The following is a 14,187-nucleotide window of genomic DNA, read 5'->3' as shown; positions in this document are numbered from 1 at the left end:
TGGGTGTAACTAGCACTCTTACCTAGTCTGTTCACATTAACGAAATCATTAGTAATGGTAACCCTTGTCCCTTTAAAACTTTTTCACAAAACTTTACTAGAAAGTAAACACAAATATGCTACATTCATTTGGGACCAGTCCACCGTTAAACTAACCTCTGCTCTTGAGCTAGTCCAATATAATTCTGTCTGCTTTATCCTTAGAAACTACAGTCATACCGCAGCTATCACTTGAATGAACGACTGTTTAAAGCGTCCGTCACACACCCATCGCTGTAAATTCTCCCGCATATGTCCCTTTCCCAAAATATACTATCGTCATACCCTGCATAAGGGCTTTATTTTCTCTCCACCGTGCATCGACACTCGTTCCGATTATCCCCAAAAGGTGGGAATCATGCGATGCTGGACTCGCACATGTTATCAGTCATTTATTCCATGAACCTCATAAGACTTGAAGAATCTTCCAGAATAAATCACATCTATTATTCCCCATTCTCATGACACTTTAGGCTCAAGTGTATTGATGTGCAAAAAACCAATTATGTGGTTACATTTTTTTTTTGCAAAGTGTGATCCTTGTTTGTTTCGTTAAGACATTTACTATAACTTCTTTATTTATGCTAAAATGCAATTTCACTAACAGTCTGATTTTTGCTTGCATAGTTACAACTTGTACTGTTATTTTTTCAGCTAACATTGAAGGGCGGCACCCAAGGTGGGCACGAGGTGGCTGGAGCTCCCCCAAAATTTTCACCTGCTCTACCTCCCGTTGCCTCCCCGAAAGGAAATATAGTCATAAAACAATGACTAAGCTCCCCCCCCCCCCCTGAAGGAACTCCCTCTTCATGGTAAAATAATCCTGGTGCCATCCCTGCTAACATTTTATTTATATTTATTTTATTTGAATATACTGCTAACTCCGGGTAGTCATTGCAGAATGGGGTCACAAACAAGAATGATGCATAGAACATTTTAGGAAAAACAGTAGTGAAAAAATGAAGACAATATAAAGCAAAGAATTAACCCGATGTGTGAAGCAAAAAAGGAGCAAAACGTATAGACAAGAAGAAAGAAAAAAAAGTCTAAAAACAAAATCCGACAACCCATTCAAGTTGAAAGATAAGGCGATAGGCATGTAATGCCTAAGAATGGAACTTCACGTAATCGACTGGCAAGTAAAGAGCCGAACAATTCTATACTGTTGGTTTCAACGGTGGGTGCATCTAGGGCATTCTAATTTATGATTGTTCACAGAAAAAAAGAATACTTAGAAATATTATTAGCCGATTCATATGAAGCGATTGAAAAACAGTGTCGCAGTCTGGTATCGTAACATGTTGAAAAATGCATGTAATTGGATATACTGCCTTTGAGATGACCTTTAGCTATTTAAACGTAACCGTGCAATTTTATTCTTCCACTGCAGTTAAACCCCAATCAAGAATGACAGAACAAAGTTTCTATTGTATTTTTTAAGTGTACCATTCCCCTCTATAATGCCTCTGACCCTAAGAGTTATTGAAATAAATAAATAAATATTAAGGAAACAAGCAGCGACTTCTTACTTGGGAAAACATAACAAACATAACAGTATAAGCTGAAGGAGCAGCCTTCCAGGAGCCCACTAAACCGTTTTAGCAAGCCATAACGTAAGCATAGAAGGTAGCCGCCTAATGTGCACACAAGCGTCGAAGTGCTGTCGAACTTGCTTTTTGACCTGAATACGAGTTGCAAACGATATTCACTTTGGGATTACAGAAACTTGTTTAAAAACTACACGTCAAGACCCGGGCCAGATCATGACAAATGAGTGGTAGTGGTCTCTTCATTACTATTGAGTGCGCTTGTGCAAATATTTAAAAGCTTCGAATATTGGAACAAATATTACAGTATTTTAATTCACTTCAATTCAGATTTATGTTATTGGAAATTTCGAAGAAATGAATGAATAGGTGTATGCTGGTTCGCATGTAACCCATTTGCAAAGGTGGTTTCACTGCAGCGGAGGAGTGCGGCATTATGAATAAGAATAACGCCTTTATTGAAAAAAAATCTGCACTATCGTGAAGACCCAATTCAAGGTTCAATGGACATATTACCCTCACATATATTCTTTATATGTCAGATTAAAAGCTTGTTATGTCGGCTTATACGCTCAAAGTATAATAAATTTTAGAACGCAACCTATTTTACAGGCTGTCACTTGCATTCTAACAGAAGTCACCGACTACTATTCAAAGTTGTTTCCACTTCCTTTAAACCGAAAATATGACATTTGCACAGGCCTTACTTAAATTTAAAAAATATATTTATATATATATTGCGTCGACTAGTTAGGTCATGACATTTATGCTTATTTTTCTTTGTGTTGTTACGGGAGGGCACACAGCGAAACGTGGTGACAGTTGAGATATATTTGCACGATGCCAAGCCTAAGCTGAGATGGCAAGCGAGAGCGCGCTCCACATTCCAGAATCACGTTGTCTTTCTCGCTGTTTTCTTCAGCGTGATGTAGTCTTGTAACATACCCCCGGGTGCAGAAGCACCGTCTCGGTGCTTTCTATGGTGTTGAGCAGTAGTAGAGTTGTAAGTTGGGAGACATGAACAATGTCTGTAGACAACGGATCGGAGGGAGATGACGAATTCAGCGGGGCTATCTCGTAGATAACGTCCGTCACCTGGCGCAAAACCCGGTAGGATCCTGAGCACCGAGAAAGCAGCTTCTCGGAGAGACCAACATGGTGAGTCGGGGTATACAACAACACAAGGGAACCCGGGGCAAAGAAGACATCACGATGTTGTGCGTTGTAACGTTGCTTCTGTTTCTTGCGATGCTAAGAGGGACTTCCGAGTGACTTCTCGTGTTTTGCGAGCTTTGAAGATAGTGTCACAGGAGTATCCAGTCGGCGAATCGACAGCTGTCTGCATTATGCCGTCGAAAGGTAGAGTTGGGTAGCCGCCAAATATGAGATAGAATGGTGAAAACCCTGCTGTATCGTGGCGTGAGGAATCGTATGCAAATTTAACAAAGGACAATGCAACGTCCCAGTCTAGGTGGTCAGAGAAGACGTACATGGAGAGCATTTCAGTCAAAGTCTGGTTGAATCGTTCGGTAAGCCCATTAGTTTGTGGATAGTAGGCCGTCCTAAATTTATGTTTGGTTTTGCAAAAGCGAAGCAGGTCGTCAAAAACTCAGGAGAGAAAATAGCGGCCACGATCTGTGAGGAGTTGGCATGGAGCTTCATGATGAAAGATGACATCGTACAGAAGAAAATCGGCAACATCTGTGGCCCAGCTGGTTGGCAAACCCTGCGTGATGGCGTACCGGGTTGTATGATCCATAGCGACAGCAATCCATTTGTTTCCGGAGGTAGACTGAGGGAAAGGGCCTAGGAGGTTATGGTGACCCCGCTACTAACTGCAGCGAATGATCACCGCAGGTTCACCCTTAGCGAGCCACAGGGCCGTGACTTTGCCACCTACTCGCGTGTAGCGCACCGCTCCGCGCGCGCTCATCAAATAAGGCATTTAGCATGACGCGGCAAGACAGACAGTGTTCCAATACAAAAATACACAACACTTTATTGCCCTTGGCGGCACCCCGAACAACAGTACAACGTCCTCTCCCGAGACGCGGGGAGCAAAGGCACCCGCACGCAGACGTTCACAATAAGGGGAAACCGCGAGCATGTCGCAGCTGGCAATGGCGAGCTTTGACACGCCGGTCGGGAAAACGTCCCTCGCGGCTATGCTGCGCACTCTCACGATGGCCACTGGGCCTGGTCGCAAGTGTTAGGGCAAACCTCATACGCGTAGGCCTACGGCAAGTACGACTCGGTGTGGTACGACCACTTCAAGTACTAGGCACCGCTGTGGGCTTAGCGTACGGTACCGAAGCTAGCACTCAAGTAAACACGCCTGCCGAGGTTCCAAAAGGCCACCCAGGCAGGCTACAGTCCGGCGATTCCCAAAGGGGGAGTGGACGAAGGAAACACGTGCATACCCGGCGCCGACCACGGAGGAGAGAGAGCTCCCTCAATGCACATGTACCACGTGCCGCGCCCGCACGTGGCGCCATCTATCGCCACGCACCGTTACCAGAGCAGAAAAAGCAAAAGGATGTAGCTGTGCGGTGGAATGCCCGCGAAAGTGTTGCGGGCGCGCCTCAGATCCCCACAAGGTCAAGCAAGACCAACACGAAAGAATGGGTCAATAGGAAGATCATGTGGCTGGAAAGCCCGGCAGGACTAATAGGCGATTTTTTTTTTCGACGTAAACACTGGTCGCATGCGACAAAACAGCGGCGGACTGAGCAATAAAGCCTGGGCCAGTAAAATCGGCGATGAACATGGTCGTAAGCCTCAGAGAGACCAAGGTGACCGGCGGTGGGGGTGTCATGGAGCTGGGCGATAACACTCGAACGTAGGTGGGAAAGCACCACGAGGAGCAGTTCGCACTCATTTGTGTTGACATTGTAGTGGTACAAAGTGCCTTCTTTAAGCACAAACAGTCGAGTAGACGGATGGGGTGTCGAAGAGTTGCGCTTCTCAATAATGTCACGCAAGACGGGATCTCGGCGCTGTTCATCACGGATGTTGCTGAAAGCAGAAAGAGAGAGAGCACACATGGCCGCGCTTCATTTAAAGTCTCAGGGGGGTCCACTGGATGGCGGAACAAGCAGTCAGCGTCATGGTGTAAACGACCAGATTTGTAAGACATTGAGTAGTCATATTCTTGTAGCTGTAGTGCCCAGCGACTAGACTCCCAATGGGATACTTTAATGACAAGAGCTAGCAGAGAGCGAGATGATCAGTTGTGACGGTGAAACGGCGACCATGTAAGTAGGGCCGAATATTGCCAACCACCCAAACTAGAGAAAGGCATTCCCTTTCAGCGATCAAGTAGTTCCGCTCGGCCGCAGAGAGCAGACGGCTGGCATATGCGATAACACTGGTGCAGCCACTTTGATGCTGCACCGAAACATCAGTGCGGACTTCTGTTGGGGCAGACATGTCAAAGTGGGCTAGAATAGGTGGTGTTGTGAGCAACGCGATGAGATGAGCAACGCCGAAGCCTGCGCAGCGCCCCAAGAGAGTGGAACATCTTTCTTCAGCAAGTCCGTAAGAAGTCGGGAAACGTCCGCAAAATTATTTACAAAATGTTGGAAGTAAGAGCGTAGACCTATAAAGCTGCGGACTTCCTTAGTGCTGGTCGGGACGAAGAAGTTTTGCGCAGCTCGAACTTTATCAGGACCAGCGCATACGCCAGAGTCGACAAGATGGCCCAAGATGGTTATTTGCTGGCATCCGAAGTGGCACTACGGCGAGTTCAGTTGCAGTCCTGTGTTACGAAAAACAGAAAGGATGGAGAAAAGACGGTCGAGGTGTGTTTCGAAGGTCGGGGAAAATACAATGATGTCGTCCAGGTAACATAGGCAAATTGACCACTGTGTCCATCATTCAGTGTCCATCATTTGTTCAAAGGTGGCTGCAGCGTTGCATAATCTGAACGGCATGACCTTAAACTGGTAAAGACCACCAGGGGTCACAAAAGCAGTCTTGTCGTCGACAGCAATTTTTCAGTACCCTGAGAGAAGGTCGATGGGGGAAAAACACTTAGCGCCATGAAGGCAATCCAGGGCGTCGTCAATGCGCGGTAGCGGGTAGGCATCTTTTTAGTGATCCGGTTCAGATGTCGGTAGTCAACACAAAATCGCCAACTGTTATCCTTTTTCTTTACAAGAACAACAGGGGAAGCCCATTGACTAGAATATAGCTCAACTATGTCTATGGCGAGCATCTTGTAGACTTCCATTTCAATGACCTGATGGTCCGCAGGGGAAATGTGGTACGGCTGTCGATGTACCGGAGATGCATCGCCGGTGTTAATGCAGTGCTTCACAATGCTGGTTTGACCTAGCGGACGGTCCCTGAAGTCGAATGCATCAAAGTACGATTCCAGGACGTGATGGAGCGCGTCAGTTTGATGTGGCAAAAGGTCCACCGCGATCATTTTTTCCACATTAGAAGATGGACTCTCTGTCGAAGAACAGACTCGCGTGCAGTTGGGGCGACGCACACCATTGGGGTACAAAGCTGAGATGATGCATTCCTCAGAGGGTGTCAGCGTAGCGAGAGCTATCCACACGGAAGCACTTGCGGACACAGAGCAAAGTTCAGCGAAGTAATGCAAGCACGGTTTTTCCGTAACGGAATAATAATGTGCGGAAAAGTAACACTGTGAGTCAGAAGGACGGATGTAATGGTCGTGAGCACGTAGTCTCCATCAGGTACAGGTGGCGGCGCTGTTACGGCAATGCAGGTAACTAACTGTTTGCGGTGACAAATGGACATGTTCAGCAGAGCAGAGACGAACTTGGGGCGGACTGGGCGTATCAGTCGTACAGGACAGGTCAAGTTGCAACGTGCTAGCTGAACATTGATTGATTTGTGGGGTTTAACGTCCCAAAACCACTATTTGATTATGAGAGACGCCGTAGTGGAGGGCTCCGGAAATTTTGACCACTTGGGGTTCTTTAACGTGCACCCAAATCTGAGTACACAGGCCTACAACATTTCCGCCTCCATCGGAGATGCAGCCGCCACAGCCGAGATTTGATCCCGCGACCTGCGGGTCAGCAGCCGAGTACCTTAGCCACTAGACCACCGTGGCGGGGCGTGCTACCTCAACAGTCAATGAGGGCCGAATGGGCGGGCAAAAAGTCTAGACCAAAAAGAACATCATTGTTGCAGTTGGCGAGAACAGTGAAAAAAACGAAGGTTTGATGGCCGGCTATAGTAACGTGTGCTGTGCAGACACCAACGACGGCAGCTGCACTGCCGTCAGCAACACGAACACAGCGTAAAGGGGCTTGAGTCAAGACTTTCTTTAAGCGGTCAGGAAAGTGCGAGCTCATAACAGAAATTTGGGCGCCAGTGTCAACTAAAGCTTTAACAGATAAACCATCCACTGTTACATCAATCAAGTTCTGTTTGGTCGGGAGGGTCAACAGAGGAATTGTAGGGCAAGTCGTAGCACCAGCGTCACCTCCAGGAGCTGCACCAGTTAGTTTCCCGAAGGAAACCGTCGGGCAAAAGACGGGGAGCGGGGTGGCAGCGGAGGAGACCGTGAGAATCTACATCGCGGTGAAGGCAAGTGGCTGTATTGGGCATTGGTCGTGGCAGTCATGTCGCAATGAGCCGAGTCATCACGGCAGGGTGGTTCTTGGCTAGAAGGGCAGGCTAATGCATCGAAGTTCGTGAAGTTTGGCCTTGCGCACGAGGGTGAGGTCCACGTGCTTCAGCAACAACGCTAAATGTGTCCCCACTTGTCACACCGGAAGCAAATTGGCCTGTCGTCAGGCGTACTCTATGCGTTTGAACCTCGGATACGTGAAGCGGGATGCCGGTAGTGCTGACGGGTGTTCAAGGCAGGCGGATGGACATCGGATCGGTGCACAGAACAAATTGCCTGAAGGCTTCTGTTTGCCAATGCTTGGTGCACAACGCTCTGCATGAGGGATATGGTGGGCTGAGGATTATTCGGCGTCGGGAACCTCAAGGATGCTGGTAACATTGCTTGGATTTCGCGTCGAACGACCCTAGTAATGTCAGCAGAGGATGGATTGGGCTGGGTCTCAAAACGGAGGTCCTCAGAAGTTGAAGTTGCAGTGGTGTTGGGAAGACAGGTTAAGTGGTGGGCAATGCGACGGCTTTTAGCCTCTTGAAAGCGTCGGCACTCTTTAATGACGTCTTGAACTGTCGAACAGCCTTTAAATACAAGGAGGCTAAAGGCCTCATCAGGGATGCCTTTGAGTACGTGCGCAACCTTGTCTGCTTCGGTCATGGTGGTATCAGCCTAACGGCAGAGGGTCAAGACATCTTGAATATAGGCCAGGTAAGTCTCCGTGGATGTCTGGACACAGTTGCCAAGTTCTTTTTTAGCGGCCTGCTTGCACCCGACAGATAGACCGAATAACTCGCGCAACTTCATCTTACAGCCGCCCCAGCTGGTGAGCTTTTCCACGTTTTTGAACCATGCCTTGGTTGTTGAACCATGCCTTCCATGTGGGTACATGTGCGCCTGTTCATTGCACGCTCACAAGCGTTCATTTACTTCAGTTGACACTAAAAAACCTAGCAACGCCCGCTTCGCTTTGCTGGCCTGCGACATGTAGAGCTATGATCCGAGGACCTGCCCTTCGGCAAAAGGTCTATCATCAAGTTGTTCAGCGTTTCATGCAGCACATTGTGTTCACACGCAAAACAATCATAGGAACCAGGATTGAATCCCGTGACCTGCGGGTCAGCAGCCGAATACCTTATCCACTAAACCACTGCGATGGGGCAGCTTCCGAAGGTGCCCGGGTTGCTTGTCGCAGGCAAGGGGTGCGAGGGAAGCGCCAGGGAGTCCAAGACACGAATGAGGCAACTAAAAATGCAACACTAACAAGAAGCAATGGGTCATAAAAGAGCACAAGAAGAACAACGCGGAGGAAGCCACCACCGAGGAGGATTCAGCAGTAGTTTGGTGTGTGTGAATCACGAAAGTGCGTCTCGCCGTGGCAAAGGCTACTCCTATTCTGAACTGAGCAGGCATTCATAACCACAAGGAGCAGAGACGTCTGTGGTATCTCACCCTTTCTACTGAAGGGGAGCAAGCAGTGTAGAGAGAACCTACTTCCCTGTCAAATGTCAAAGATGGTGCTTACGACTAAAAAAATTGATCCCGAATCTGGATGGCAACTGCAAATGTTGTCGAAAGACGATAGTCTTGTGTCTAGAGAGAGTGAACAAAACGTTTATTTGATGTTCTGCACAAGAAAATCGGTGAATCGTATTCTGGAGGCGTTGCGTTAGAGTGTCTCGAGCGTGTAGCTGAGGGGAACTAGCGCATCAAGGCATATTAGACCCGAGCGCCATCTAGCAGTTATCTTCGAAAAACGATGGCGTGTGCGCTTGCGGAGAAAGATGCGCGCCTATCTCGGTGGTGATAAGGTGTAGAACGCAAAGTGATGGGCAGGTGCCACCACCGCGTGGTCTTAGCAAAGTGTTGGAAACACTTAGCTTACTGAGCATCGCGTTGCACTGTCAGTGCAGCGCGATAAACACTACTGTCCTTATAGTTACTTGTGTGTGCCTCTTCTAGTATGAAGGCACACATACAAAACAACGACGTGTTGTTATGGTGCCTCAGATATGCGTAATAATTGCTTTTTAATTGACAATCGCATAACTATGAATGCTGAATCTTAAGCAATATTGGTGGGCAAAACCGACAAATGTACAGACAGACAGACCAAAATTTTTCCGTCGAAGGTCAACAAGAAAGAAAAGTGTTTGCAGACACCGATAAGGCACTTTATAGCACTGCCTGTGGCCAAGAAGGGCAAAAAACCTACAGCACAGCCAGTTTGTCTTCTCGGTCGTTTGCAAAAGTGCCAAGCACGTGAGTGTGGGATTGAGTGTTTGGTGAAATGGTGGGCAGAATGGGCAAGGTGAAGTAGAATGCGTGGACTTGATCATTAAATCATTTACTGTGAGCTTGGGACTCAAATGCAATAATATTCATTAAGGAAACACAAAAACAAAATTTTAACACAAAATTGGGAGAGTACAACGGCCTACGCACGAAAGAGTCAGAGGGGGGGGGGCGGATGCCATGTCTGCCCTATATGCTCAAAGAAACATGCTTGTCCCACTATCGTTTAAAGCAGAGGATTAAGCCTGTACATGTTTTTGGCAACGAAAGCAGAGAAACAGTGGTCTTGCGTTGAAAGAACGGCTAAGTACCATTTTTGCTCCCGGAAAGTTGGGGACCAAAAACAGGCCGCTGTGAGAAATACATATTCACTTAATTTTTATTTTTGCATAACTACAAAGTTTAAACTGTTTTCTGTCAAACTTATCTGGTGGGGCGTGCTTCAATGAGACATTATGTGGCTGCAATGACTTGAATATACAGATGAACACCTTTATAAGGCATGCTCCAGACAGCGATTTTTGCCTTTTATACGAGGTGTCTCTTATAAACAGGGTACCTCACATGCATTATTGATGTCAAGAAGCATGAACAAAACGTCTGCGTACCTGTTGGAAGTGCATCTACAAGCCATGGGCGTGCTGGCTTCCGCTCCGAGTCGTTATGCTCTGCCAGTGGTACAGATGGCTTTATGTGTTGTGGCAGCTCTGAGCCCTTTTTGCTCGAGATTCCTTCAGCCTGAATGACTGCAATTTGCTGCGGGCAGTAATGAAACAAAGGAGTGGCAGGAATACCTGCAGAGAGTGACGAAGTTTAGATATCGCCGATAAATCTGGATACTCTAAGGGTGTGATATCTACAATTTACACCCCTGATGCCAGAACAATGTGAGAACCTTACCACGTTCGAGTTTTTCAAGCTGACAATGGCAATGTATACACTGGGTGCTGATGATTACGACTGCCAAGATATGCATCGCTTTGCGCAGCTGAAAGAGGTCAAAGTTCAAACTAATCGCTGCTCATAATTGTTCAGCGAACTGCAAGCGTGGGAGGAAGACACAGACGAAGCAAATAAGAGGCACACAGCATGAGCGTTCGTGTTGCGTGCCTCTTCTTTGCTTTGTGTGTGTGTTCTTCCCACACTCCCAGTTGGCTGAACAATTATGAATTACCAACTAGCCCACGTTTCCATCCTAATCGCTGCTCACCCTCCTTGGAAGGATCCCCCTTTTGTCACTGCTTAACTTGTGAATTTCGTCATAGAATATGATCAACTTGTGAATTTTTAGGCATTGGCAGCCGTGCGATGGGTGACCGAAAGCTGCCCCAAAAACTTGGTCAGATACTTGAAGCTTGTTGTAGCAAGGCACTAAGCAAAAAATTAGCAGTAAAATCTGTGTGTTACAGTTACGAGTGCTTTCACTGGGCACATATCCTTTTTCTTCAGCAAGGTTTTTTTTAAACTTAGCTTTTGCATTAGGCGGAACTGGCCGATTGATACATCTCGACAAGCCGCAACCGAGACCACTGAGACCACTTCGACGATCGAGACCGCTTGGAAGATACTAGCTCTTTTAGCGATATCAGTTTCTATCACGATCGCAAGTGGTTGTCAGATAAGAGATGATCTTGCATTACATGCTAAACTCTACCACCTAACAGTAGCCAGTTTATCAAAAACATGATCCCATGAAGTTCTAGTGAGTCATTTAAAAATAATAGCCTAGTACAGTGGAACGACGATTATACGACTTTCGGGGGACCATGCGAAATTGCAATACTTGTATAATCCAGGCGTCGCATCATCAAACTTGTATAAGCCAGTGCGAGAAAACGAAACTGAAACAGTGTTGCCAACAGCCTTCCATTAGAAGAGTCGCAGTGTCATCGCTATCACATAATGGCGACCGACCATGAGTTCGCCTATAATGCCTTCGTGCACGACTGAGCTGTGCGCATTGCAATTTGTTGGCTTGTGAAGTGCAACTAGTGATCTCTCGCTATTATCACGAAGATGGACATCAAGTGAAAGTAATTTTGCACGATGAAAACAGCTGTGTCGCTTCCTTATCGTGCCCGAGCCTGTGACTGCGGCAAAGCAAAGAGATCAGCTGTATGTCGATCAGAACAAGTTTCCACGGATTAAAAACGAGAAAAATATCAGCTCTTCCGCCCGCTGAAGCTACTCTTTGTGCCTATAGCTTGTAGGCAACTACTCCAGCCAGAGGGAACACAAGCTTATGTTTTGCACTCGTGAATGTTTGGACGATGTTTGGTTTAGTATTCTTTCGGATAGAATCTGAAATTCGTCAAAGGCTGCGGGCTCTGCGTAAAACTGTGTTATATAACCAAGGATTATTTACATTGCTCCTACGGGAATTTTGCTGGGACCAAACAGATTTCTTGTAAAATGCGGGTCGTCGCCAAACCGGGGGACGTACAGTCGAAGTTCCACCTTATACATAACAATTGGGCTCGATATGAGCTCACGAAAATTCATATTCACCGAAGTATACCATACTAACTAAAGTACCTGGTGCCTAAAACAGTCTTCCACTCGATGGTGCAGAGAGACTTTGTTCAGTAGAAAAATTCGATTTTGCCATCACCTGATAGAAAATTTCTTTAGCTTTCAAAACATTTATCCCACTTGGGTACTCACTTTTTCAAAAATAACTTTTGGTCTTTGGGCTTCGAAATGTTGATAAGAAATGAGCATGTATTTTCGTTTGGTCTCTGCATTTCTCTCAAAAGGATTTCAGAGGCTTATGTACCTTTTTCCAGGAACTATGTAGAGCACAGGCAAACAAAATTCTGATGTGTGTTAACTAGAGTCATTTAGATAGATGCAACTAGAATCTGTAGCATACGTGCATTTGAATTTTAGTATATAAAAAAATGACATTCCTAAGTGACAGTTTTCATGCATTAGGAAATGCAAAAGCATAAATCAAGCTTTTGTTGTGCAGTCACAATTTAAGTTACACTTTTGCAACCCTCTGCAGATAGCAAATTAAAAAAAAAAAAGCTATTTAGAAAAAATAAAAATCAAAAATGCCAGTGGAAATGATTTTGAGCCCCTGTGCCAAGCTGCATCTGTCTTTAAGATTCCTTGCAAATTTCATAGCCATAGCGTATATTACTACATTACAGCCAAATTTTCTAACTCATTTTTAAGGTTTCATCCCAGCTTAGAGGGACACTAAAGAAAGACTATTTTTCACATGAAACTCTTTTAAATGAAATTGCTGCTTAAATGGAATAACTGCCGGTAATATCTTTGGTTTCGTACTTCAATATTATAACCCTGTTCGTCTCTCAATAAACAAAACTCCTCTTAAAGGAAACACATTTTTCTGATCCCTTCAGGCTTCATTTTAAAGGAGTCTACTGTATCAGTAAAGTACAATTTCACATTCCTGAAGACACCCCTTGATCATGAGGCGACACATCGCAAGTGAGAAAAAGCATGAAACGAAAGTGAAGGTGTAGGAATCGCCTTGCCATTTCCACACCAAACACCATCACTCGGTCCTGCCGTTAATCGTTTTGAAATCGGTGAAGTTACGGGCGGAGAATTCAGCGAGAAATTTTAAAACGACACTTCTACCTCGATTTCTTCTACCAATAATGAACTTAGGAACGCAATACTCGTGACATTACAGAGTCCTTGAATTTTATTAATCCAAACCAATTAACTGTTTTATTCAAAGGTCCCTTTTAAGAGTTAAAATGCCACCACAACGTGTTAGGGACAACTACAATAACTGCTTACTCTGTGGAAGCGGTCGCGCTTGCTCAGACTCGTTGCTGGCAGCTGTCCGCACAGATGATTTGACGAGACGTGGCAACCGTGAAACCTGGCAACCGGTGATTTCCCTAGGCTGGACCAGTGTAAACGGCGATCGACACTGGTCTTTTGTCGGTGCAGCTGCACGGCCTGCAGATGGCCATCATGAACAAGCTCAACTGACAGGAAGCACAAGATGCTTACAGGCAATGTCCTTACAAGAGAATTACAATATTGCACCCATTAGCTTCTAGAATTCTGGCCCTCCGTACACACAGTGGACATATGGAGCAAATATGAAGCAGTCTGTTCTACCAATTTACACTTCACTACCGAGCAAAAGTGAAAATGCTGTTATCTATGCTGACCAGTGGTACGGAGCATCAGCAAAAATCAATAGTCAACTCATAACTCTGGGATGCCAAATTATAATGTCTGCATCCCGTGCTTACAGCTTTTAATTTACCCTAGGCCAATATCTACTAGATTCCGTGCAGGCTCAGATAGTAAGAGCGATAGTCCTCGAAAGGTAGTCCCAGGTTCAAATCTGGGACAAGTATGAATTTTTCCTCTGCTGCAGAAGATTCAATAACAGCGACTTCAAACCGTACAGAACCTGCTCACCATCCCCGCCGCAAAACACGTGCCAGAGACACATATGCTGTCACTAGACAGAGCAATCAAGAGCGAAGCTGTCACCACGTCTTGAGCTGCAAACAAATGTGACTCCCCACCCCATGCAAGCCCCAGCTGACATGTCAAAAAGGAAGCCTCAGTAACTATGTGAGGAGAACTATGTTGTTCTACAATGTCCAAGGCACATCCGACCACTCCTAGCTAGAGCATGACACTGAAATAACTAGTTCAATATATAGGCATATTCGAGAAATGCGGACAGCTTTTCTTGTACCTT

General features: G+C 45.9%; 1 protein-coding gene across 2 annotated transcripts in view; it reads right to left on the bottom strand.

The window, feature by feature from the left end:
* Positions 1 to 14,187, bottom strand: part of LOC142784704 (uncharacterized) — a 60,868-nt gene that overhangs the window by 25,010 nt on the left and 21,671 nt on the right. For both annotated transcript variants that reach the window (XM_075883204.1, XM_075883205.1), the window contains exons 7-8: positions 13,260 to 13,424; positions 10,091 to 10,276 (exon numbers count right to left, since the gene is read on the bottom strand). In XM_075883204.1, coding sequence (XP_075739319.1) covers positions 10,091 to 10,276; positions 13,260 to 13,424 — 351 coding nt within the window. The remainder of the gene's footprint in view (positions 1 to 10,090; positions 10,277 to 13,259; positions 13,425 to 14,187) is intronic.

Source organism: Rhipicephalus microplus, unplaced genomic scaffold, assembly GCF_043290135.1.
Source record: "Rhipicephalus microplus isolate Deutch F79 unplaced genomic scaffold, USDA_Rmic scaffold_15, whole genome shotgun sequence".
In the NCBI taxonomy this organism is placed as follows: domain Eukaryota; kingdom Metazoa; phylum Arthropoda; class Arachnida; order Ixodida; family Ixodidae; genus Rhipicephalus; species Rhipicephalus microplus.
This window is presented reverse-complemented; position numbering and strand designations above follow the sequence as displayed.